At 44.2% G+C, this 23876-nt stretch overlaps 1 protein-coding gene across 1 annotated transcript in view; it reads right to left on the reverse strand.

Moving 5' to 3' along the window:
* Positions 1-12013: 12013 nt before the first annotated feature.
* The window catches only part of LOC112605862 (filamin-binding LIM protein 1-like), a 24732-nt gene continuing 12869 nt past the window's right edge, over positions 12014-23876 (reverse strand). Inside the window, 2 exon segments of the mRNA XM_025355790.1 lie at positions 12014-12562; positions 12564-12926. Coding sequence (XP_025211575.1) covers positions 12014-12562; positions 12564-12926 — 912 coding nt within the window.

A 23876-nucleotide genomic window follows, 5' to 3' on the forward strand; every position in this document is an offset into this window, starting at 1 on the left:
TGGAACAGAAAAAGGACAGTAGGTAAAACTTAGGAAATTTGAATCAAGTATGGGCTTTAGTTAAATAACGATGTATCAATATAGGTTATTGATTATAATAAATGTACCACACTAATGTAAGATGTTAGTAATAAAGGAAACTGGGTATGAGGTGTATAGGAACTCTCTGTACTATATTCATATTTTTCTGTAAATCTAAAACTGTTCAGAAATAAAAAGTTTATTTAACCCCCTCTCTCAATAGTGGACTTCCTAAATAAATTACAGTAGCTTCATTAAATGGAGTATATTACAGCCTTAAAGTGGATGCAATAGATATTTGTATGTGCATCAGAAAATATTCGTGGCTGGGTGCAGTGACCCACGCCTGTAATCTCAGCACTTTGGGAGGCTAAGGCGGGTGGATTACCTGAGGTCAGGAGTTTGAGACCAGCCTGGCCAACATGGTGAAACCCTGTCTCTACTAAAAATATAATAATTAGCTGGGCATGGTGGCAGGAGCCTGTAATCCCAGCTACTCGGGAGGCTGAGACAGGAGAATCCTTTGAACGCAGGAGGTGGAGGTTGCAGTGAGCTGAGATCGCACCATTGCATTCCAGCCTAGGTGACAAGAGTTAAACTCAGTCTCAAAAAAAAAATTCTTAAAACATTGTTAAAGGCCGGGCGCGGTGGCTCAAGCCTGTAATCCCAGCACTTTGGGAGGCCGAGATGGGCGGATCACGAGGTCAGGAGATCGAGACCATCCTGGCTAACATGGTGAAACCCCGTCTCTACTAAAAACACAAAAAATGAGCCGGGCGTGGTGGCGGGCGCCTGTAGTCCCAGCTACTCGGGAGGCTGAGGCAGGAGAATGGCGTGAACCCGGGAGGCGGAGCTTGCAGTGAGCTGAGATCCGGCCACTGCACTCTAGCCTGGGCGACAGAGCGAGACTCCGTCTCAAAAAAAAAAAAAAAAAAGTTAAAGTGAAAAAAGTCAGTTACAGAATAATACATATGTCACAATCTGATTTTTAAAATACCTGTTCATATGGGAAAAGTGTAGAAGGCCACATCAACATGCTAAGAGAAATTGTCTATAGGTGAGATAATTTCCAATTGTTTAATTTATTTTTCTTTTTACTTGCCTCTATTCTCTCTCTCTCTCTCTCTCTCTCTCTTTTTTTAGACAGGGTCTCATTCTGTTGCCCAGTCTGAATGGAGTACAGTGGCGTGATCACAGCTCACTGCAGCCTCAACCTCCTGGGCTCAAGTGATTCTCCCACCTCAGTCTCCTGAGTAGCTGGGACTACAGGCATGTGCCACCATGCCCAGCTATTTTCGTATCTTTTTTTTTTAGAGACGGGGTCTCGTCATGTTGCCCAGGCTGCTCTCAAACTCTTGGGCTCAAGCAATCAATTCGCCTGTCTCGGCCTCCAAAAGTGCTGGGATTATAAGCATGAGCCACCGTGCCCAGCCTATTTTATCATTTTTAAATGATGGCTCACCTCTATGACAAAGCCACAGCCAACATCATACTGAATGGGCAAAAGCTGAAAGCAGGCCGGGCGCGGTGGCTCAAGCCTGTAATCCCAGCACTTTGGGAGACCGAGACGGGTGGATCACGAGGTCAGGAGATTGAGACCATCCTGGCTAACACGGTGAAACCCTGTTTCTACTAAAAGATACAAAAAACTAGCCGGGCGCGGTGGCGGGCGCCTGTAATCCCAGCTACTCGGGAGGCTGAGGCAGGAGAATGGCGTGAACCCGGGAGGCGGAGCTTGCAGTGAGCTGCGATCCCGCCATTGCACTCCAGCCTGGGTGACAGAGCGAGACTCCGTCTCAAAAAAAAAAAAAAAAAAGCTGAAAGCATTCCTTCTGAGAACTAGAACAAGACAAGGATGCCCACTCATACCACTCCTATTCAACATAGTACTGGCAGTCCTAGCCAGAGCAATCAGGCAAGAGAAAGACACAAAGAGCATCCAAATAGGAAAAGAAAAAGTCAAACTATTTCTCTTCACTGATGATATGATTCTATACCTAGAGAACCCTAAATACTCTGCCAACAGGCTCCTGGAACTGATAAATGACTCAGTAAAGTTTCAGAATACAAATCAATGTACAAAAATCAGTAACATTTCTATACACCAATAATGTTTTAAGTTGAGAGCCAAAACAAGAATACAATCCCATTTTCAATAGACACACACACACACACGTGCACGCACACACACAAACCTACAAATACCTCTAACAAAGGAGGTGAAAGAGCTCTACAAGGAGAACTACAAAATACTGCTGAAAGAAATCATAGATGACACAAACAGATGGACAAACATTCATGCTCATAGATTGAAAGAATCAATATTGTTAAAATGGCCAGACTGCCCAAAGCAATCTACAGATTCAGCACTATTCCTACCAAACTACCAATGTCATTTTTCACAGATTTAGAACAAACTATTTTAAAATTCATGTGGAACCAAAAAAGAGTCTGAGTAGCCAAAGCAATTCTAAGCAAGAAGAACAAAGCCAAAGGTATCACATTTCCTGACTTTAAACTATACTACAGGGCTACAGTAATCAAAACAGCATGATATTGGTACAAAAACAGACACATAGACCAATGGAACAGAATAGAGAACCCAGAAATAAGGCTGCACACCTACAGCCATCTGGTCTTTGACAAAGTCAACAAAAATAAGCAATGAGGAAAGGATGCCCTATTCAATAAATGGTGCTGGGACAGCTGGTTAGCCATATGCGGAAGAATGAAACTGGACCCCAACCTTTCATCACATACACAAATTAACTCAAGATGGATTAAAGATTTAAATATAAGTCCTCAATCTATAAGAATACTAGAAGAAATCCTAGGAAACACCATTGAGGACATTGGCCTTGGGAAAGAATTTCTAAGTCTTCAAAAGCAATTGCAACAAAACCAAAAATTGATAATTGGGGCCTAATTAAACCAAAGATCTTCTGCGTGGCAAAAGAAACTATCAACAGAGTGAAAAGACAACCTACAGAATGGGAGAAAATATTCACAGATTATGCATCTGACAAAGGTCTAATATTCAGAATCTTTAAGGAACTTAGAGCAGTTCACAAGCAAAACCCAAATAAACCCATTAAGAAAGTGGACAAACTACATAAACAGACACTTCTCAAAAGAAGACATACAAGTGGCCAACAAACCTGAAAAAATGCTCAGCATTGCTAATCATCAGAGAAATGCAAATCAAAACCACAGTGAGATACCATCTCACACCAGTCAGAATGGCTATTATTAAAAAGTCAAAAAACAACAGAAGCTCGTGAGGCTGTGGAGAAAAGGGAATGCTTATACATGGTTGGTGGGAATGTAAATTAGTGCAGCCCCTGTGGAAAGCAGTTTGGAGATTTCTCAAAGCACTTAAAACAGAACTAAACTGCCATTCGATCTAGCAATCCCATCACTGGGTATATATCCAAAAGAAAATAAATCATTTTACCAAAAAGATACATGTGCTTGTACACTATTGCAGCACTATTCACGATAGCAAAAACATGGAATCGATTTACGTGCCCATCAACAGTGGACTGGATAAAGAAAATGTGGTACATATATACCATGGAATACTACACAGCCATAAAAAGAATGAAATTATGTCCTTGGCAGCAACATGGATGCAGCTACAGGCCATTATCCTAAGTGAATTAATGGAGGAACAGAAAACCAAATACTGCATATTCTCACTTATAAGTGGGAGCTAAACATTGGGTACTCATGGACATAAAGATGGCAATGATAGACACTGGGGACTCCTAGGGAGAGAGGGAGGGGGACAAGAATTGAAAAACTGTTGGGTACTATGCTCACTACCTGGTTGATATCATCAGTCATACTCTGAACCTCAGCATCATGCAATATACTCATATAACAAACCTGTGCATGTACCCTCTGAATCTAAAATAAAAGTTGAAATTATAACATAAATAAATGTAAACAAATAAAAATGAATGAAATAAATGATGGCTCAGTGTATCACGTATGATGTGTTAGGCAGCATTTTCAGATGACCTCCAATGAGCCTTGCCTAATCAATCCCCTTCCCTTGAGTGTGTGGGGGGACATGTGTATATAAGGACTGTCACCCCTTTGATGGGTGACATTATATGACAAAGGTGAGAGGAGTTTTGCAGATGTAATTCAAGTCCCTTGCCTGAGATTGGAGAAGATGCTGTGGATCTTGAAGAAGCACGCTGCCATGAGTCTATAGCTACAAAAAGATGAATTCCGCCAACAACTGCCTGAGACCCCAGCCCTAGCCAGTATCTGCATTGCAGGTTTGTGAAACTCACTGAGGACCCACCTAAGCTATGCCCAGACATCTGCCCCAAGGAAACAGCAAGAAAATAAATAGATGTTGTTTAAGCCACAACGTTTGTGATAATGTGTCACACAGCAGTAGAAAACTAGTATAGATAATGAAAAATAATAATAAAGGAAGGGAAAATCAACTTAGGACAAATAGAATGAGATCATTTCATTTCCAAACACACAAAAATGCTTTTCTTATCCAGCACCGTGGGCCTGTTTGGTGGACTTCTGTCATTCAAAGCATTCATGGCTCCTGGCTCCAAAGTTTTTCAAACTACCCAGGTAAAGTTGTTTGTATTCTATGCCAATGGATTAATCAAACCAAATGAGGCTGGGCTCGGTGGCTCATGCCTACAATTCCAGTACTTTGGGAGGCTGGGGCGGGTGAATCACCTGAGGTCACGAGTTTGTGACCAGCCTGGCCAACATGGCAAAACACCATCTCTACTAAGGCGGGCACCTGTAATCCCAGCTACTTGGGAGGCTGAGGCAGGAGAATCGCTTGAACCTGGGAGGTGGAGGTTGCAGTGAGCTGAAATGGCACCACTGCACCAGCCTGGGAGACAGAGTGAGACTCTGTCTCAAAAAAAAAAAAGAAAAAAAAATCAAACCAAATGCTATGAGTAAAAGTACACATACTCTTACATTATATGTAGCTGTCATGTGGTAAACTCAAGAAAACATGAAATAACTCAGCTGTAAAGGAAGAAGACAGAGAAAGCTATTAGAAAGCCTGTTCTTCCCTCCAAAATGGAAAAATCTCTTTCTAAAAAATAATACATGATCATTATTTTAAAACTCTAACAATACAGACAGAATGAAAGAACACTCTTCTAGGAAAATCAATTTTAAGATTAGGAAATCATTGAGATGGTGAACTATTTTATGTATGCGAAAGAGGGAAAGGAAACGGCTTGAGATCCTGCACAGGGGCTGGGCCCTGAGTCCTAGGTGGCCCCCATAAAAGCTGCCATCACTGTGCTGCGGTCATCATTATTTAACATCTGCACAAGCCCTTTTTAATGTCCCAAACGCCTTCTTGTTTGTTAAGGCCTGGAGCGAAGAGATGGAGTTTGTAAGAAGAACGAAGTGAGAAGCCGGTTGTCCCCAGAAGAAGGAGTCCACGCCAGACTCTTGCTGGGGCTGGCTGACTTCCATCTGGGCTTCCCACACCCATCCCCCAACCTCCCTGAACTGTCACCTAGGCAGGCAGTGTGGCTATCCTAGGCTGGGAGGGGTGCCCTTCTAGGAGTCATCAAACTGCGCCTTTGAAACCTCAGAGTATCATTTTGACTTTAAAAGGAGCAGAAAAAGAAGGGCTCTCTGAAGTGTGATTGAAGAATTAAAGATAAAGCTCTCGATCCAAAAATATTTCAATGACTGCCTTTCACTGTGCTCTAATTCCACCATTAAAGAGTCATCTGGGGGGGGGGGGATTTTGAAGGCTCTTCTGTTTTTAAGAAGTCCTTAATAAATGTAAACATCCCTAGGAGACGTAATAGGGAGTTTGACACCTCAGAAAGGATTAGATACAACCCGTTGATAGTAAGAGGATGGCTGAAGGGTGGAAAGAAAGCGAGATAAAGGGCCAATTTCCTGGGAGAGGTGGTGGAAGGACAGCCTCTGCCTCTCTCACTGCCCTATGTAAATAGGAGGCGTGTGTGCGTGCCCAGGCGCCCCTCCTGCCTCCACTTCAGACATCACCCAGGACTGTGATGCACTTGCCCGCTGGCCTCGAGCATCCTTCTCAACACAGCTTCCCAGGGTGCCACTAGTGGTCAGCTGGGGCAGGCTGTGGGGATGAAGCTGCCCTGTCCTGTGGACCAGGTCCTGGGCAAGGCTTGGCTACCTGGAATGAGCACTTGAAACAGTCATTTCAAGATTCGGGGCAAAAATTGGATTTTGTGGTGCAAGATCCCATGTTATGGTAACGTTAGCAACCTCCTAAGTATGGTTTATAACACAATATCATCTCATTTAATTCTCACACTGCCCCCCAGCCCATGAATACATCACCAATCCCTGGGCGATGTCTGAAGTGGAGGCAGGAGGGGTGCCTGGCCACGCACGTGTCTCCTATTTATACAAGGCAGTGAGCGAGGCAAAGGCTGTTCCTCCACCACCTCTCCCAGGAAATTGGCCCTTTATCTCGCTTTCTTTCCACCCTTCGGCCACCCTCTATCAACACTTTCATGAAACAGACAAATAAGAAAAGACTCAGCTAGCTCATGGTGGTACCAGGATCTCCATTTGAGTCTTTTAACGCCAAACTCGTATTCTTTCCTGACCACCCCCCTGCCCTTCTCCGCCAGATCCTGACCCAGGCACAGTGTTGCAGATCTAATGTGGGTAATAGTGGAAGAATAGCGCATATATAAATAGGCAAACCTTCCCAGTATGATTCCCACCCCATCACCCATCACTGACACAACCTGGCTAACTAACTTCACTGCCCGTAATTCCCATGTTCCAGAATCCCACGGACATCAAAAACCAAAAACTTAAAAAATTCATAGATAACTTTTTGTTTTAAAAATGTAAACCATTCCAAAGTACACAGAGTAAAGGTAAGTCTTCCTTCGCCCATCCTTACCACTCCAAACCACTTTCTAGGCTAATCATTGTTAACAGTTTGCTAGACATCCTTCCAGACAATTTTCTATGCATTTATATGCATGTAAATGTAAATATTTGGGCTAGGCATGGTGGCTCACGCCTGTAATCCCAGCACTTTGGGAGACCGAGGTGGTTGGATCACCTGAGGTCAGGAGTTCAAGACCAGCCCGGCCAACATAGTGAAACCTCATCTCTACTAAAAATACAAAAATTAGCTGGGTGTGGTGGCGCATGCCTGTAGTCCCCCCTACTTGGGAGGATGAGGCAGGAGAATTGCTTGAACCCGGGAGGTGGAGGTTGCAGTGAGCTGAGATTGCTTCACTGCACTCCAGCCTGGGCGACAGAGTGAGATTCCATCTAAAAAATATATATATAATATATTTATATTTATACTTATATATTAAATATTAATTATATATTAGATACATATTTATTATATATTATATATAAATACATATTTATATATTTAACATACATATTTAAATATGCAGGTTTTACAATGTATACCAATAGGACTTTCCTATACACATTGGTCTGCCACTTTTTCACTTTACGCTGTCTTGGGGACATTTACATTTAAGTGTATATAAATTTGCATCATTCTTTTAAACTACTTCCCCAGTCTTCAATAGTATGTACATAGTCTTCTTTCTACCAAAGGACATTTATGTTATTAGCAGTGTTTCAGTTTTACAAACAATGCTGCAGTGAACAGTATTGTAATTGCAATCTCTTGCGCATGAGCCAGTATTTCTCTAGGATAAATAAACTAGAAGAGAAATTGCTGGGTTAAAGAGTATATGTATCAGTTCTAGTAGCTGGGAAATTAAAAAAGAGAAAAAAAGAGTATATGTGGTTTATATTTTGATAGATGCTGCCAAGACCACCCCCAAAGCTAGTACCATTACATTTCTACCAACAGGGTCTAAAAGTACCTCTTCCCCCATCTTTGCCCACACGGGATATTATTAATCTTGAAAATCTTTACCATTGAATAGGTGAACACTGATATCTCATTGTTTTAATTTGCATGTCACTGATTATTAGTGAGATAGAACAATAGGCATTGCTTAAGTTTCTCATCTCACTTAACCTTTCAGCAAGAGGTTGGCACCCTCCCTAAAATGCCCACCTTTTCTTGGCTTCTGTGAGCCCCACACCACTCTTGGCTTTGTTTCTATCTATACCTCTGGCCTCTCTCAAGCAGTCTCCAGTTCTGACTCCTCCTTCCCTGGCTTTCAATATTGATGCTGCACAACACTTGGTCTTAGCTACTTCCTCCCTCTCCACCAAACACCCAGGCCTCTCCATCTACATTCTCTCCTCTGACAACCTCATTCAGGCCCACTGAGACTTTTATTTATTTTTTATTTTTGAGATGGAGTTTTGCTCTTGTTGCCCACGCTGGAGTGCAATGGTGCGATCTCGGCTCGCCGCAACCTCTGCCTCCCGGGTTCAAGTGATTCTCCCGGCTCAGCCTCCAGGGTAGCTGGGATTACAAGCATGCCCCGAGCTAATTTTGTATTTTTAGTAGAGATGGCGTTTCTCCATGTTGGTCAGGCTGGTCTCAAACTCCCAACCTCAGGTGATCCGCCCACCTTGGCCTCCAAAAGTGCTGAGATTACAGGCGTGAGCCACCTCGCCTGGCCCATTGAGGCTTTAAATATTATCTGTACACCAATGACTCCCAAATTTTATCTCTATCCTTGCCTCTCCTCTTGCTGTACACCTGGCCATTCCACATCTCTACTTGGATATCTCAAGAGCATTCCAAAACTGAACTCAGGAGTTTATTCCCCCAAACTACTCCTTTTTTAGGGTTCCCAATTCAGTGATTGTCTCGCTAACCTCTGGTTGCTCAACGAGAATCTTGGGAGTCATCCTGGACTCCCTCCCCATGACTCCAGTATCCAATTCATTCCAAGTCCTATGGGCTCCATGTCCTACGTGTCTCCAGAGAGTATCCCTTTTTTTCTGTCTCCACTGGTCCCATCTCCCCAGAACTTTTGCAAGGGCATCCTAACTGGTTTCCCTGAAATCCATGCTTGCCCTTAGCCAGCATGTTCTCTACAATATAGCCAAAATGATTTTCAGAAAGCAAATCTGATTATGTCACTCCCCTGTACGAAGATACAGCCACAAACTTGTTAAACACAAAATTATTTACCAAAAGAAAGAAAGGATGAAAAAACTGAAATGTTCACAAATATCAGATTGGGCCAGGCGTGGTGGCTCATGCCTATAATCTCAGCACTTTGGGAGGCCAAGGTGGGAGGATCACTTGAGTCCAGGAGTTCAAGGCTGCAGTGAGCTAGGATCATGCCACTGTGTTCCAGCCTGGGCAACAGAGTGAGACTCAGTCTCCAAAAAACCAAACAAAAAAAAAAATTTAATAAAGTAAAAGATACAGATCGGTTAGACACACTTAGTATATCCATTTGACGAAACAGTATGCAGTTATAAAAAACAAGTGTAGTTCTGGCAGACTTTAAGAATCAGATAAATGCTATTATTTAAAAATCTAGAGCAGTGATGTCCAATAGAAATATAACATAAACCTCATATATAATTTAAAATCCTTTAGTAGTCATGTTTTAAAAAGTAAAAAAAGTTAAATTAATTTTCATAATGTTTCAATATTTCAAAAATTTAGCATTTCAACATGCAATCAATGTAAAAATTGTTATTGGGGTGTTTTACATTCTTCTTTCACACTAAGTCTTCAAACTTGAGTATGCTTTTTTGGGGGGGCGGGGTTTGCGGGTTTTTTTTTTTTGGATACAGAGTTTCACTCTTGCTGCCCAGGCTGGAGTGCAATGGCGCAATCTAGGCTCACTGCAACCTCCACCTCCCGAGTTCAAGTGATTATCTCACCTCAGCCTCCCGAGTAGCTGGGATTACAGGCACCCACCACCATGCCCAGCTAATTTTAGCAGAGACAGGGTTTCACCATGTTGGCTAGGCTGGTCTCAAACTCCTGACCTCAGGTGATCTGCTCCCCCTCAGCCTCCCACAGTGCTGGGATTACAGGCGTGAGCCACCGTGCCCGGCTCGTATTTTTTTTTTTTTTTAAGAGTTATGCATTTATTTTCATGTGTAAGAAGACAGCCATAACTGCCACGTGAACATGATTGCGTGGATACACAGCTCAGCACAAGGCTAAAGTCAGAAGTGAGTGAAAACAAAATAGCATGTTGATTTAAGTGACATAACAGAACAGGAGACCTTTGGTTATGATAAAAAATTGTGCAGGTGGTCTGTGAATGCAGAAGTTCGGGGCTCACTGCTCCAGGCTTAGGGTGAGACTCTGTGCTCTGGGCTGAAGCCCCTGGGGTTCTACAGAGAAGCTTACCCAGTGCATGGCCCCTGTGACATTCTCCCAGGAGCCTGTGGTACAGCGAGACCCCAGGGAGGAAAGCACATTCTGTTTAACTTGTCCATGACCTACAAAATGTCTTAGAAGTGATGAAGCAACGACGATTATTCTCTTTCAAAGGGAAGAAGAATCTTCTAGATGTGGCATTGAGGAGGCAGTGGTTACAAGACAGGCTGGGCTACAGGGCGCAAGTGGGACTTGGGGGTCATAACTAGGGGACTGAAGGGACATCTCTCCTGGAACTGTCCTGGAGAAGTGCTTGTGTGTGTTTGGGGTGGGGTGGTGCATGGATCCTCTCAAGGCTGCAGGAGGCACACTCGGCCCTGTGTCCAGCATGCAACAAGCTCTCACCCTATGCCTGCTGACTCACTACAGCACCCGGGAGGAGGTGCCAGAAGGCAGATCGGGGGCTGCTGATATCCCGGAGTATCTATGGGCCACCTTCTCCTCCTAGGCCTGGGCCCCAGCCTCACTTTAGCACCACACATTCCAGAATGGGGAAGTCCATGGCTGTGTCCCCAATGGGTCCCATTCTTGTATGTGTGTGAACCAAGGGGAGGTGTTTGCTATTACACTCTCTCCCCTAAATCCAAAGAATGTTGATTCCCATCATTTCAACCTCAGCGTTTTCTTTTCTTTACTTTCTTTCTTTCTTTTTTTATTATTTTGAGATGGAGTTTCACTCTTATTGCCCAGGCTGGAGTGCAGTGGCACGATCTCAACTCACTGCAACCTCTGCTTCCTGGGTTCAAGCCATTGTCCTGCCTCAGCCTCCCTAGTAGCTGGAATTACAGGCACCAGCCATAATGACTGCTAATTTTTTGTATTTTTAGTAGAGACGGAGTTTCACCATGTTGGCCAGGTTGGTCTCAAACTGCTGACCTCAGGTGATCCACCTGCCTTGGCTGGGATTATAGGCATTAGCCACTGTGGCCAGCCAACCTCAACATTTTCAAAAACATTTTTTTTTTTTTTTTTTTTGAGACGGAGTCTCACTCTGTCACCCAGGCTGGAGTGCAGTTATATAAGCTCAGCTCACTGCAACCTCTGCCTCACATGTTCAAGCGATTCTCCTGCCTCAGCCTCCCAAGTAGCTGGGACTACAAGCATGTGCCATCACGTCCGGCTAATGTTTGTATTTTTAGTAGAAACGGGGTTTCACCGTGTTGGCCAGGCTGGTCTTGAACTCCTGACCTCAAGTGATCCGCCCACCTCGGCCTCCCAAAGTGCTGGGATTACAGGCGTGAGCCACTGCGTTCAGGCTAAAAAGCACTTTTTAAGGGACTTTGGAGTTTTTACTCAAACAGCTCAACTGTGCAAAGCCATGCTGGTCTCAGCACCCCGACCAGACAGCTACAGTCAGTGCTAGGGGTCCAAGTGTCCCCCGGAGACTCCCCCCAGCTTTTCCCTGGAAGTGGGGTAGGACCAGCAAGGAATTCTGGGGGTGACACTCATGGTCCAGGAACCTTCTGGCGCCCAGAGGGTAGAGGAGGAGTGGAAGGTCTGACGGCGCTCAGCCCCGCTGTGTCCTAGACAGGCTGTGCCGACTTGCAGGCTGGTCCCCGTGGAGGCTCAGAAGGAAAGTGTGCAAGAGCAAGTCAGGAAGGGAAACCAAGTCAGGGAAGGGCCCCAGCTGGGGCTAGTGGTCCGCTCACTGCCTGACACTGGCGGGCACTCTCAGCAGCATCCCGCAGCACTCTGCTTCAGGTGGCACGCCTTGCAGAAGAGACGGTTGTTGAGGGGGTAGCAGCTTTGGTCCGTGGGCTCGATAGACAGGAGGATCCTGCAGTCCTCATACCTGTAGCAATTTTCATGGAAATTTCTTCCAGTGCACTCGATTTTGAAGACATAGTTCCCATCCCGAGGAATGATGAGATTCTCACAGATGCTGCAGGTGGGGGCAAATTTCCTGTAGAAGTTGTCCAGGGAGTACACCTCGTTCTGGCTGCCCGGGGCAAAGCTTTTATCCCCGATGCACCAGGCGCGGGTCACACACGTGAAGCAGGAGGGGTGGAAGGCCTGGCCCAGGGCCCTGATGATGTGCTCCCGGATCACCTCGCCACACTTGCTGAACTTCTGCAGCGTGTCCTGGCAGCAGGGTTCGCAGAGGGGTCGCGCATCCTTCTGGTAGAAGCTCTGCCCGGCCAGCTGGCGGCGGCAGGTACGGCACGTGAAGTACTGGGCATGGTACTGCCTCTTCATGGCATCTACAGCCAGTTCTTGGGGGGGACACAGTCTTATGGTAGAAGGCACGGATGTCTGTGGACGCCTCTCTCTCAACAAGCTCTGCTGGGGGAGGCAGCAGCTCTTTTTCCACGGGCCTGAGGGTATCCGGCCCAGGCTGGACCGAAGGTCCCTCCGCTGGGGTCTGTGGTGGGGGTGGGGATGGGGGCAGGTGCAGCTGCTCTAAGTCCGCAATAAGTGAGGCCCCCATTGGAGCAGGAGCCTCCTCTTCAGAAGGCACGTGCCCCAGAGGGGACCGTGAAGCGGGTGAGAGTAGGTCCAGGTGGGGAAGCACGTCCTAACCATCCAGGACAGGAGGAGGGGGTGGACATCCCGGGCCGCCCGCGCCCCAGCGGGTCTGACTCTTCTGTATTTTATACTTACAGCATATCTCAATTCAGACACTAAGTTTTCATCAGAAATACTTATCTCTGAAGATTTAGATTTTATAAAGTAAATTTACAGTTGAAAAGCAGATTCACATACCTACATTGTTCCAAAATGCTTAAAAGTTTTCCAGTAACTAAGTCAAACATCAGTTTTTAATTTTAAATATTAAAGATAAATAACATTGTCTAGGGAGAGTGGCTCATGCCTGGAATCTTAGCACTTTGAGAGGCCAAGGTGGGAGGATAACTTGAGGCCAGGGGTTCGAGACCAGCCTGAGCAACACAGCAAGACTCCATCCCTACAGAAAGAAAAAAGAAAAATTAGCCAGGCATGATCGTGTGTGCTTTATAATCCCAGCAACTCAGGAGGCTGAGGTGGGAGGATCACTTGAGCCCAGGAGTTGGAGGCTGCAGTGAGCTATGAGTGCAACACTGCACTCCAGCCTGGGCAAGAGTGAAACCCTGTCTCAAAATAATAATAAAAATAAATTTAGTTCTTCACTGGCAGTAGCTACATTTCTCCTTCTCCTTCTTCTTCTTTTTTATACAGGGTCTCACTCTGTCGCCCAGGTTGGAGTGCAGTGGTGTAATCACAGCTCACTGTGGCCTGGATCTTCTAGGCTCAGATGATTCTGGCATCTCAGCCTCATGGGTGGCTGTGACTAAAGGCACACATCACCATGCTCAGCTAATTTTTTGTATTTTTAGTAGAGACAGGTTTTCGCCATGTTGCCCAGGCTGGTTTCAAACTCCCAGACTCAAGGGATCCACTCCCACTCACTTCAGCCTCCCAAAGTGCTAGGATTACAGCAGTGGGCCACTGTAGCCACATTTCAAGTGCTCATTTGCCACACATGGCTGGTGGCTACTGTATTTATTGAATGATACATTTCTAGAGTAATATTAAGATTGAAAGTTCCCTGATTCATTTATAAACTTTGCAAACATTATTATAAAAGTCCTTAAAAGGATAAAAATATTTCATCCTTACCTTTCTTGGAAATAAATGACAAATAAATATTAGCAAATTAAATCAAGAAACATTTTCAAATAATCATAGCCAAATAGAATATATATATATATATACACACACACACATACATATATATATATATTTTTTTTTTTTTTTGAGATGGAGTCTTGCTTTGTCACCCAGGCTAGAGCGCAGTGGCATGATCTCAGCTCACTGCAACCTCAGCCTCCTGGGTTCAAGCGATTCTCCTGCCTCAGCCTCCCAAGTAGCTGGGATTACAGGCACCCGCCACCACACCTGGCTAATTTTTGTATTTTTAGTAGAGACCCGGTTTTGCCATGTTGGCTAGGCTGGTTTCGAACTCCTGACCTCAGGTGATCCTCCCGCCCCTGCCTCCCAAAGTGCTGGGATGCCAGGGGTCAGCCACTTCACCCAGCCAAATAGAATATATTTAAGAAATGAACAAATGATCCTTTCTGAGTTTTCCTATTGGTATAAGATATCCCATTTACAGTCAGCATAAAAAATAAAATACATATAAATAAGCTTAACAAAAATGTGCAAGATATTTATGAAGACATGATAAACTTTGCTAAAGGGCATAAAAGAAGATGAAAAGTGGAGAGGCACAGTCCAAGATCCTGGGAGGAAAGACTGAATATTGGTAAAGATGTGAAGTCTTCTAAAGTTAATCTATAAGTTTAATGTAAGTCAAATCAAAATGCTAAAGAAAACATTCATTGGTGGGTGGGGGGGACTAGTTAAACTAATCCTAATGTTTATCTAGAAGAATAAACAAATAAAGAATAGCCAAGAAAATAACGAAGGAAGAATAACTTGTGCTACCTGCTATGAAACTGTAGTGATGAAAACATTGTGGTACTGGAGCAAGAAAAGACAGATCCATGGAGCTAGACCCATGAATTTAGGAGAATTTGGTAAATAATTAAGATGGTATTTCAACTTGATGGGGAAAATATTGATTATTTAATAAAAGTTGTCCGTACATCGGATATCCTTTGGAAAAAAAAGCAAAGTTATCTCATACTATACTACTAAATATATTCCAGATAGTTTAAGGATTTGGAAATAAAACAAATAAAAACTCAAAAGTTCTAGGACATAGTAGTGGATTACATTTTAAAAGAATGTGGGGACCAGGCATGGTGGCTGATGCCTGTAATCCCAGCACTTTGGGAGGCCAAGGCAGGTGGATCATGAGGTCAAGAGATCGAGACCATCCTGGCCAACATGGTGAAACCTCATCTCTACTAAAAATACAAAAACTAGCTGGACATTGTGGCATGTGCCTATAGTCCCAGCTACTCGGGAGGCTGAGGCAAGAGAATCGCTTGAACCCAGGAAGCGGAGGTTGCAGTGAGCCGAGATTGTGCCACTACACTCTGGCCTGGCAACATAGTGAGACTTGGTCTCAAAAAGAAAAAAAGAATTTGGGGACAGGGAGGTCTTTTGGTAATGCAGTGTTAAGCCATAAGTCATAGAGGAAGTGATTGGCAGGTTTGATTATTCCAGCACACACTACTGGTTACCAGTAAGAGATGTAAGTAAAAATCTACTGGGACCTTCTGGGAGAGAATTTCCTCCCCGATGAAAATAGCAGATCTGTGAGATGGCAAAAAAATTCCTTGTCCTTATTCTCCTTTTTTTAAAATCCTTGTCCTTCCTAATCAGAGTACGAGGATGTGATATTTAAAGGTGTAGCAGGCATTTTGTCTCACTGAGGGGAGGCACTGTCAACATACACTAAATGGCAAATCTGAAGGACATACAGAGACTGATGTCATCTCCGAACCACCAGACCAATCCTGTGACCACCTACTTCTGAATTTCAGGTTAATTAAACAGCTAATATTGTACGGTTTAAGGCCGTTACTTGGCTTTTTGTTTGCTCAGGCTGGTACAAATACATAAAAATACACTTTGGGAGGCTGAGGTGGGTGGATCACTTGAAGTCAGGAGTTTGAGACCAGCCTGGCCAGCATGATGGAACCTTGTCTCTACTAAAAATACAAAAATTAGCTGGGCGTGGTGGCACACACCTGTAGTCCCAACTACTCCGGAAGCTGAGGCAGGAGAATAGCTTGAACCTGGGAGCCAGAGGTTCCAGTGAGCTGAGATTATGCCACTGCACTCCAGCCTGGGTGACAGAATGAGACCGCATTTCAAAAGAAAACCCACCAAACATATAAAAATGAAAATTTTCTATGGCAAAAGATACAATGAACTAAGTGAGAAAAAACAATTTCAACATAGATATCAAGGTTAATAGCCTTGATATATAAAGGACTTTTACCAATCAATAAGAAAAGAAGAATGCTTTTATAAAATAAAATAGGCAAAACACATGAATAGGTAATTAGGTAATTCATAAACTAAATTGGACAAATAAAGATATAAAAGCATGCTTCAACCTCACTGATAATCAAAGACTTACAGATTGAAACCAAAATGAAATCTCATTTTCAGCCATCTTACTAGCAAAGATAAAAAAGAGTGATAATGGTCAATGTTGGAGATGGTGTGGAAAATCAGTTTATCTTACACATATTGGTGAAATGTAAATTGGTGCCATTTTCTGGAGGACTGTTCATTAATATGATTAAATTTTAAAAGATGTATCTTTTTTTCTCAGCAACTCTTCTTCTAGGAATTTTTTTCTAAAGGAATAATCAGATATGTGACAAAGAAGCATACACAATGATGCTTACATCATTATAAGGAGCACAGTATTCCTTATAATAGTGAAAAATTGAAAAAATAATAATTCCTTATAATAGTTAAAAATTGAAAAATTAGAATATGTTTCCAACAAGAAGTGATTGGTTAAATAAATTATGGTCCATTTATTCAATGGAATAGAATTCAATGTAGCCATCAAGAAGGATAGTGCATTCTTTTTGGCTCACTGCAGCCTCTGCCTCCTGGGTTCCAGTGATTCTCCTGCCTCAGCCTCCTGGGTAGCTGGGATTACAGGCGCATGCCACCATGCCCAGCTAATTTTTGTAGTTTTAGTTGAGACAGGGTTTCACCATGTTGGGCAGGCTGGTCTCGAACTCCTGACCTCAGGTGATCCGCCCACCTGCTGGGATTACAGGCATGAGCCACTGTGCTCAGCCACATGATGTATTGATGTGGGAAGATATTAATGATCTAGTGTTAAGAAGGAAAAAGCGGTTTACCAAACACTATCCAACGATGTGTTAGGGTTCTGTCTATATAAATGTATGATTACACATACATAAAAACTTGAAGGATTTTAAAAATTAATAGTGATTATTTTTAGGAAGTGGGATTATGAGGGACTCTATTTCTCTGTATTGGTTAAATATTTTATATATCAGAAAAACAAAGTTGATTCCAGTTTAGAAAATAAAATGTTTCCAGAAGAAAATGCAATAATATGCAAAGAAACATAACAGGTTGCCAAGTTAAAAAATAGGATATAAGTCAGCATTACAGTAGGGTTATTTTCACAGTGAGGCTAATTTGATTGAAAATTATCTGGAAAGTTGTAGACCAAAATATTAACAGTAATTATCTCTTAGGGGGGATGTGGTGGGAATTTGAATTGTTTTTATTCTTTTGGTCATACTTCAGTGTTTAAGAAGTGTTTTTAAAGACATTTGTATTGCTTCCACAAAAAAAGTTACTCATAGAAAACAAGAAAAAGGGGCCGGGTGCAGTGGCTCAAGCCTGTAATCCCAGCACTTTGGGAGGCCGAGACGGGCGGATCACGAGGTCAGGAGATCGAGACCATCCTGGCTAACACGGTGAAACCCCGTCTCTACTAAAAAATACAAAAAACTAGCCGGGCGAGGTGGCGGGCCCCTGTAGTCCCGGCTGCTCGGGAGCCTGAGGCAGGAGAATGGCGTAAACCCGGGAGGTGGAGCTTGCAGTGAGCTGAGATCCGGCCACTGCACTCCAGCCTGGGCGACCAAGCGAGACTCCGTCTCAAAAAAAAAAAAGAAAACAAAAAAAAGGAAGCAAAGAGAAAGATAGCAAGGGAGGGGAGGAGGGAAGAAAGGAGGGAGGGAGGGAGAGAGGGAGGGAAGAAGGAACGGAGGGAGGGAAGGAAGAAGGATAAATTAATTCTGACTTGGACCAAGCCCTCTTGGAGGTTGGCTAGGCTCCTGAGGCGCCTACAAGATGTATGTTGATTTGATGACATTAAGTACAAACCCGATATTTATTCAACTTTTTGGTCTTTTGTCCTGCCACAAAGGATTTGAGGGAACGCAAAACATATGATAAAACAGAACATTACAAACAAAAAGATTTCAGGATCAAGAGAAGATAGCGATGTACTAGAGAGACAAGAATTGGGAGGAAGCAGAGTCGTACACACTTAGGAAAGTTGAGCTGCCAGGTGAGCTCCCCTCAATCCCAGGTGAGATTCCACAGTCCTGGGAGTCCCCTGCTCAGCTGGTTGGAGACCTGTAGTATCTGAGATTCTGCACAGGGTGAGCCCAGGAAGAGGATTTTCCTTGCATGAAAAAGGGATCTTGAGGTCTAACAGTTAAGTATGCCGGTTGAACGTCTCTCCTAGACATTCCAACCCGGGTCTGAGAGCTGGCCGCAGTCTGGCTGGCCACTTGGGGTGGCTACGCAAAGCCAAGCGCACCTCTTAGTTGGGGCCTTAGAGCCCACTTTCCATGAAGAAAATAAAGAAACAAGGTTACAAAAACGATGGTATATTTTTAATGTTTATATCGAACAAATTAATGCTTTTAACACCGAAAAACATAGTGCAACAAAAATGTTCTGTTCACAAGATAATTACAGGATTTATTAAAAATATTAATTCATGGTGCACTACAGGTGGTGTGCTGCAGAGCCAAGGGCCTGTGCCAACCTCCTCCCCTCCCGTCACAGGCCCCTGAGGCTGGGGTGAGCAGGCCGAGGAAACTCAAGTGCAGCTGGCAGCAGCCAAACGTGGGGTGTCGCTGCTTCCAAGGATTCCTGGGGAGTCCATCTTCCAGGGTTTGGCACCCGGTCCTTCTGAGCCCAATGCCCCTGCCCTGCAACATACCCTGATATCCTTCGAACGAGGTCCCTTCTTCACTAATTCCACTTGACATGGATTTCTACCACGGCAAGCAAAAGAACTTTGCCTGAAAGAACCTGCAGTCATCCCAGATTGTTTTTTTTTTTTTTTTTTTGGAGACAAGTCTTGCTCTGTCGCCCAGGCTGCAGTGCAGTGGCACGATTTCTGCTCACTGCAACCTCTGCCTCCTGAGTTCAAGCGATTCTGCTGCCTCAGTCTCCTGAGTAGCTGGGATTACAGGTGTGTGCCACCACGCCTGGCTAAGTTTTGTATTTTTAGTAGAAACGGGGTTTCTACTAAAATGTTAGCTAGGCTAGTCCTGAACTCCTGACCTCAGGTGATCTGCCCGCCTTGGCCTCCCAAAGTGCTGGGATTACAGGCATGAGCCACTGCGCCTGGCCCCAGATTCTTATTTTTCAGGGGAGGTGTGTTTTTCCCCTTGTGACCAATTTCACTCCCAGGGAGAAAGACAATTTTCAGCTTCCGTCGTCCTAGACTGCAGTGAGTTCATGCATATTCTCCCAAGGTGGAGGAGGATTGTTTAAAAGATGCTGAGTGGCAGGGAGAAGAATGTCACCTAAACATCCCTCTGCCACGGAAGGAGAGGTTTGGCTGAGCCTCAAGGACGTAGGTTCAGACAAGGGCAGTCCTGGCTGCCTTACTGCGAGATGGAGTCATCTTCCTGGAGCTGGAGAATGTCACGGAGCTTTGGGGTCCTCCTTCATCCTTCAAAGTGTCTCCCAGAGTGGGTTTGTCTTAAAACTAGCTTCAGAGGTGAGGGAAAGAAGGTGAGATGAGGAATTTGTCCCCTAAGCAGTTTCTTGGCTGACTCTGCTCCCCGGAAAACTGGAACGGTAGTATCTGGTTATGCTTATGATCTCATTTCTCTGTGGTTCCCAAGGTGCCTAGAGTGAGACTCAAATAAAGTAGAATCCCAGCCGGAAGCAGTGTCTCACACTTGTAATCCCAGCACTTTGGGAGGCGAAGGCGGTTGGATCATGAGGTCGGGAGATCCAGACCATTCTGGCCAACGTGGTGAAACCCTGTCTCTACTAAAAATACAAAAATTAGCTGGGTGTGGTGGTGGGCGCCTGTAATCTCAACTACTCAGGAGGCTGAGGCAGGAGAACCACTTGAAACCAGGGGGCAGAGGTTGCAGTGAGCCGAGATCATGCCACTGCACTCCAGCCTGGAGACAGAGCAAGACTCCATCTCAGAAAATAAAAATAAAAATAATAAAAATAAAATAAATAAAGTAGATGCCCATTAAACCTTTTGTGGTCCCCCTTGCAGCCAGCCACACAAGGCCTTTGCCTCTTTGCTCAGGCAGTTCCAGAGGATTGTTCTGGGGCCCTCTTATCCTCCCATTTCCTGAATTCGTTCATTTAGTCAACAAATACTTCCTGAGCACCTATTTTGTGCTATGCTCAGTGTAAGTGCTGGGAATACAGGGGTGACAAATAAGATGGACATAACCCTTTCTTTCTTGGAATTTAGATCTTTCCATTCACTTTTCACCTGCTCCCCCAAATATGTATCAAATAAAAACACAGAAACTTAAGAGAGAATTTCTCCCGCCACATGACAGAATACCAAGTACATCGTTTCAGAGAGAGGGAAAGAGAGAAAAGGAGAGAGAAACTAGAAAGAAAACTCCCAGCTTTATGGGAGTCTCCCAGAACAAGGGTCCCATTTTTGTTATTCCTTGTTCAAAAGTCTCATGTCGGCCGGGCGCGGTGGCTCAAGCCTGTAATCCCAGCACTTTGGGAGGCTGAGACGGGCGGATCACGAGGTCAGGAGATGGAGACCATCCTGGCTAACACGGTGAAACCCTGTCTCTACTAAAAAATACAAAAAAAAAAAAAACTAGCCGGGCGAGGTGGCAGGCGCCTGTAGTCCCAGCTACTTGGGAGGCTGAGGCAGGAGAATGGCGTAAACCTCGGAGGCGGAGCTTGCAGTGAGCTGAGATCCGGCCACTGCACTCCAGCCCGGGCGACAGAGCGAGACTCCGTCTCAAAAAAAAAAAAAAAAAAAAAAAAAGTCTCATGTCCCCCATTCAGTGCACACACACACATACATATAATACATATGTTACTTGCACCGTTTACATTCATAGCATGTACAGCTGGAGAGCAGCGAAGTCTGCCTCCCACGTTATACAGAACGGATTGGCAGCTGGGACTGAAGGTGATAGAAATAAGCTATTGATCAAGGGTTAGGAAAGTACTGCCACTGGGATCCTGTGATGCTTGCAAGCTGAGGGCAGCAGTAAAGTGCTACACAAATGCAATAACATTTATAACCCGAGGGCAAGTGCTTTGTACATGAAAATAAAAAGCTGATCCTCTGTCTAATTCTTTCCCCCTCCTTGGGCTGGGCTGGCCTTTGACAAGTGCATGAACAGGAGCCTAAGCGGGGTCACCTGGATGGACTGATTTCTGACTCTCTGGGCCAGTGACTGGGTCTGTTTTTCCCATGTTGGTGCCTTCTGGTGGTCTGGGGAGTTACCTGCACATTTAAAGCTTCTCTGGGAGAAGCAGGGAAGGAGCCACGTTCCACCACCCTGAGAAACCACTCAATGCCTTGGCCCCATGGGTCTTGCTTGGTTTGCTTTGCGGACGTTGTCTGCTCCTGTTGGGAGCTGAACTTTTCACTTGTATGGATGCTGGAAATCACTCGTATGGATGCTGGAAATCACTCTTTAGAGCTTCCTTCTATGACATTTGTAAGGAGGAGAAATCCTATTTTTGGGAGAAATAGATAGAAAAGAGAGACAGTTCTAGAGGTACTACAAAACAGGAAATGCACCATGATGACTGGACCTGAGTAAGCCAGCTTTTTCCTCCAAGAGCCACCAGATCAGTGCTTCCTGATACGTGCCCCCAGAAACACCAGTCCTGTAAGAGACACCATTAAAATGGGCCAAAATAAATTGAGACTCAAAATAAATTGATAAAAAGCTTCCTCTTGGAGATTCTATTGCATCTTTGCAATTTAAAGGCTCTGAGAAGTCCTGCAGTAAAGGAGTTTAATTTTGCTTAACAGCATCTTCCCAGATTTACTTGACTGCCAAACTGTCCCCGCCCTTAAAACTTCTTCCATCCTTTCTCTTTTTATTGCCTAATGCCTATTAACAACATACTTTAGGAAAGCACTTATAGAAGGATTTGATATTTTGCCTGCCATGTACTGTATGCCTTCATGTGCCTTCAAGACACTTTGCACGAATTATTTCTACCCACTGAAACAGCTCTGCCAATATTATTATCCTATTCTCATTTCACATCCTATCCCATCCCATCCTATTTCCTTGATAAGACATATGAGGCAAAGAGTGGATAAGTCACCTGTCCAAAGCCTCTCAACTAAGTAGTAACTTAGTGAAGATTCTTTTTTTTTTTTTTTTGAGATGGAGTCTCGCCCTGTTGCCCAGACTGGAGTGCACTGGCATGATCTTGGCTCACTGCAACCTCCACCTCCCATGTTCAAGCAATTATCCCACCTCAGCCTCCCAAGTAGCCAAGATTACAGGCGTCCACCACCACGCCTAGCTACTTTTTTTGTATTTTTAGTAGAGTGGGGTTTCACCATGTTGGCCAGGCTGGTCTCAAACTCCTGACCTGAAGTGATCTGACTGCCTCGGCCTCCCAAAGTGCTGGGATTATAGGCATGAACCACCGAGCCTGATCAAACTTAGTGAAGATTCTAACCCAGGCCTTTCTAACTCCAAACCCCACATATTCCATCATACCACGCATCTTGTTAAGTAGGATGAAGACTGACTTCTTTTTTTGCCAAAGAGAAAATGAGTTGCTCTTCTTCGGAGACCTTTGTCTCAGGATCCATCCATTCTCCTTAAGGCCTTGCCTGGTTCATCTCAACGCAGTGCTGCCCCACGCTTCCTTCCCTGTGGCTCATGTGAATTCCCATGAGAAAGCGGAAGCTGAATCTAAGTAGCTGTGGGCAGGCATCCCAGTTTTGCCATGTACTATTTATGTGACCTTAGGCAATTTACTTAACCCCTCGGTGCCTCAGTTTTCTTATCTATAAAATTTTAAATATGTACAAAACATCTGGCCCAGAATGCTTAGTAAATGGCAGTTGTTATTTTTATCGTTAATAATTAACAATAAGCCTTCAAGAGAAAAAAATACTTGTTAGGAAAACGTTAGGGATCCCTACTTTAAATCCACCAACTATCCTAGTGTGATAAGATACAGGTATTTTAAGATGAAAAAATGGAAGCCTGTTAAGTCAGTGACTTTTTCAAGTGCACAACTAGCTAATAGCAGAACTGGGACCTGGATTCCCAGAGCACAGAAATTTAAGACACCCTGATGTGTCAAAAAGCTAAATGCACCTGAGAAAACAGAGAAACTTAAATTTATAGCTTTGGGAGCTATTTCCATGAAATCCAACCAGCAATGAAGATATAATTTCCCTGAAATTATACGTTTGGTAAAATAAAAAATAAAAACTTTAATGGAAAATATTATATCTGAACACATCTTCCTTCCTTCCTTCCTTCCTTCCTTTCTTTTTTTGTTTTGTTTTGTTTTGTTTTTTGAGACAGAGTTTTGCTCGTTGCCCAGGCTGGAGTGCAATGGCACGATCTCGGCTCACCACAACCTCTGCCTCCCAGGTTCAAGTGATTCTCCTGCCTCAGCCACTCGAGTAGCTGGGACGACAGGCATGTGCCACCAAGTCTGGCTAATTTTGTATCTCTTAGTAGAGACGGGGTTTCTCCATGTTGATCAAGCTGGTCTTGAACTCCTGATCTCAGGTGATCCGCCTGCCTCGGCCTCCAAAAGTGCTGGGATTGCAGGTGTGAGCCACCACGCCCAGCCCACCCTCATTTCAAGAGTTCTTTTTTTTTTTTTTTTTTTTTTT

The sequence above is a fragment of the Theropithecus gelada genome, chromosome 14 (genome assembly GCF_003255815.1).
Source record: "Theropithecus gelada isolate Dixy chromosome 14, Tgel_1.0, whole genome shotgun sequence".
Classification (NCBI taxonomy): domain Eukaryota; kingdom Metazoa; phylum Chordata; class Mammalia; order Primates; family Cercopithecidae; genus Theropithecus; species Theropithecus gelada.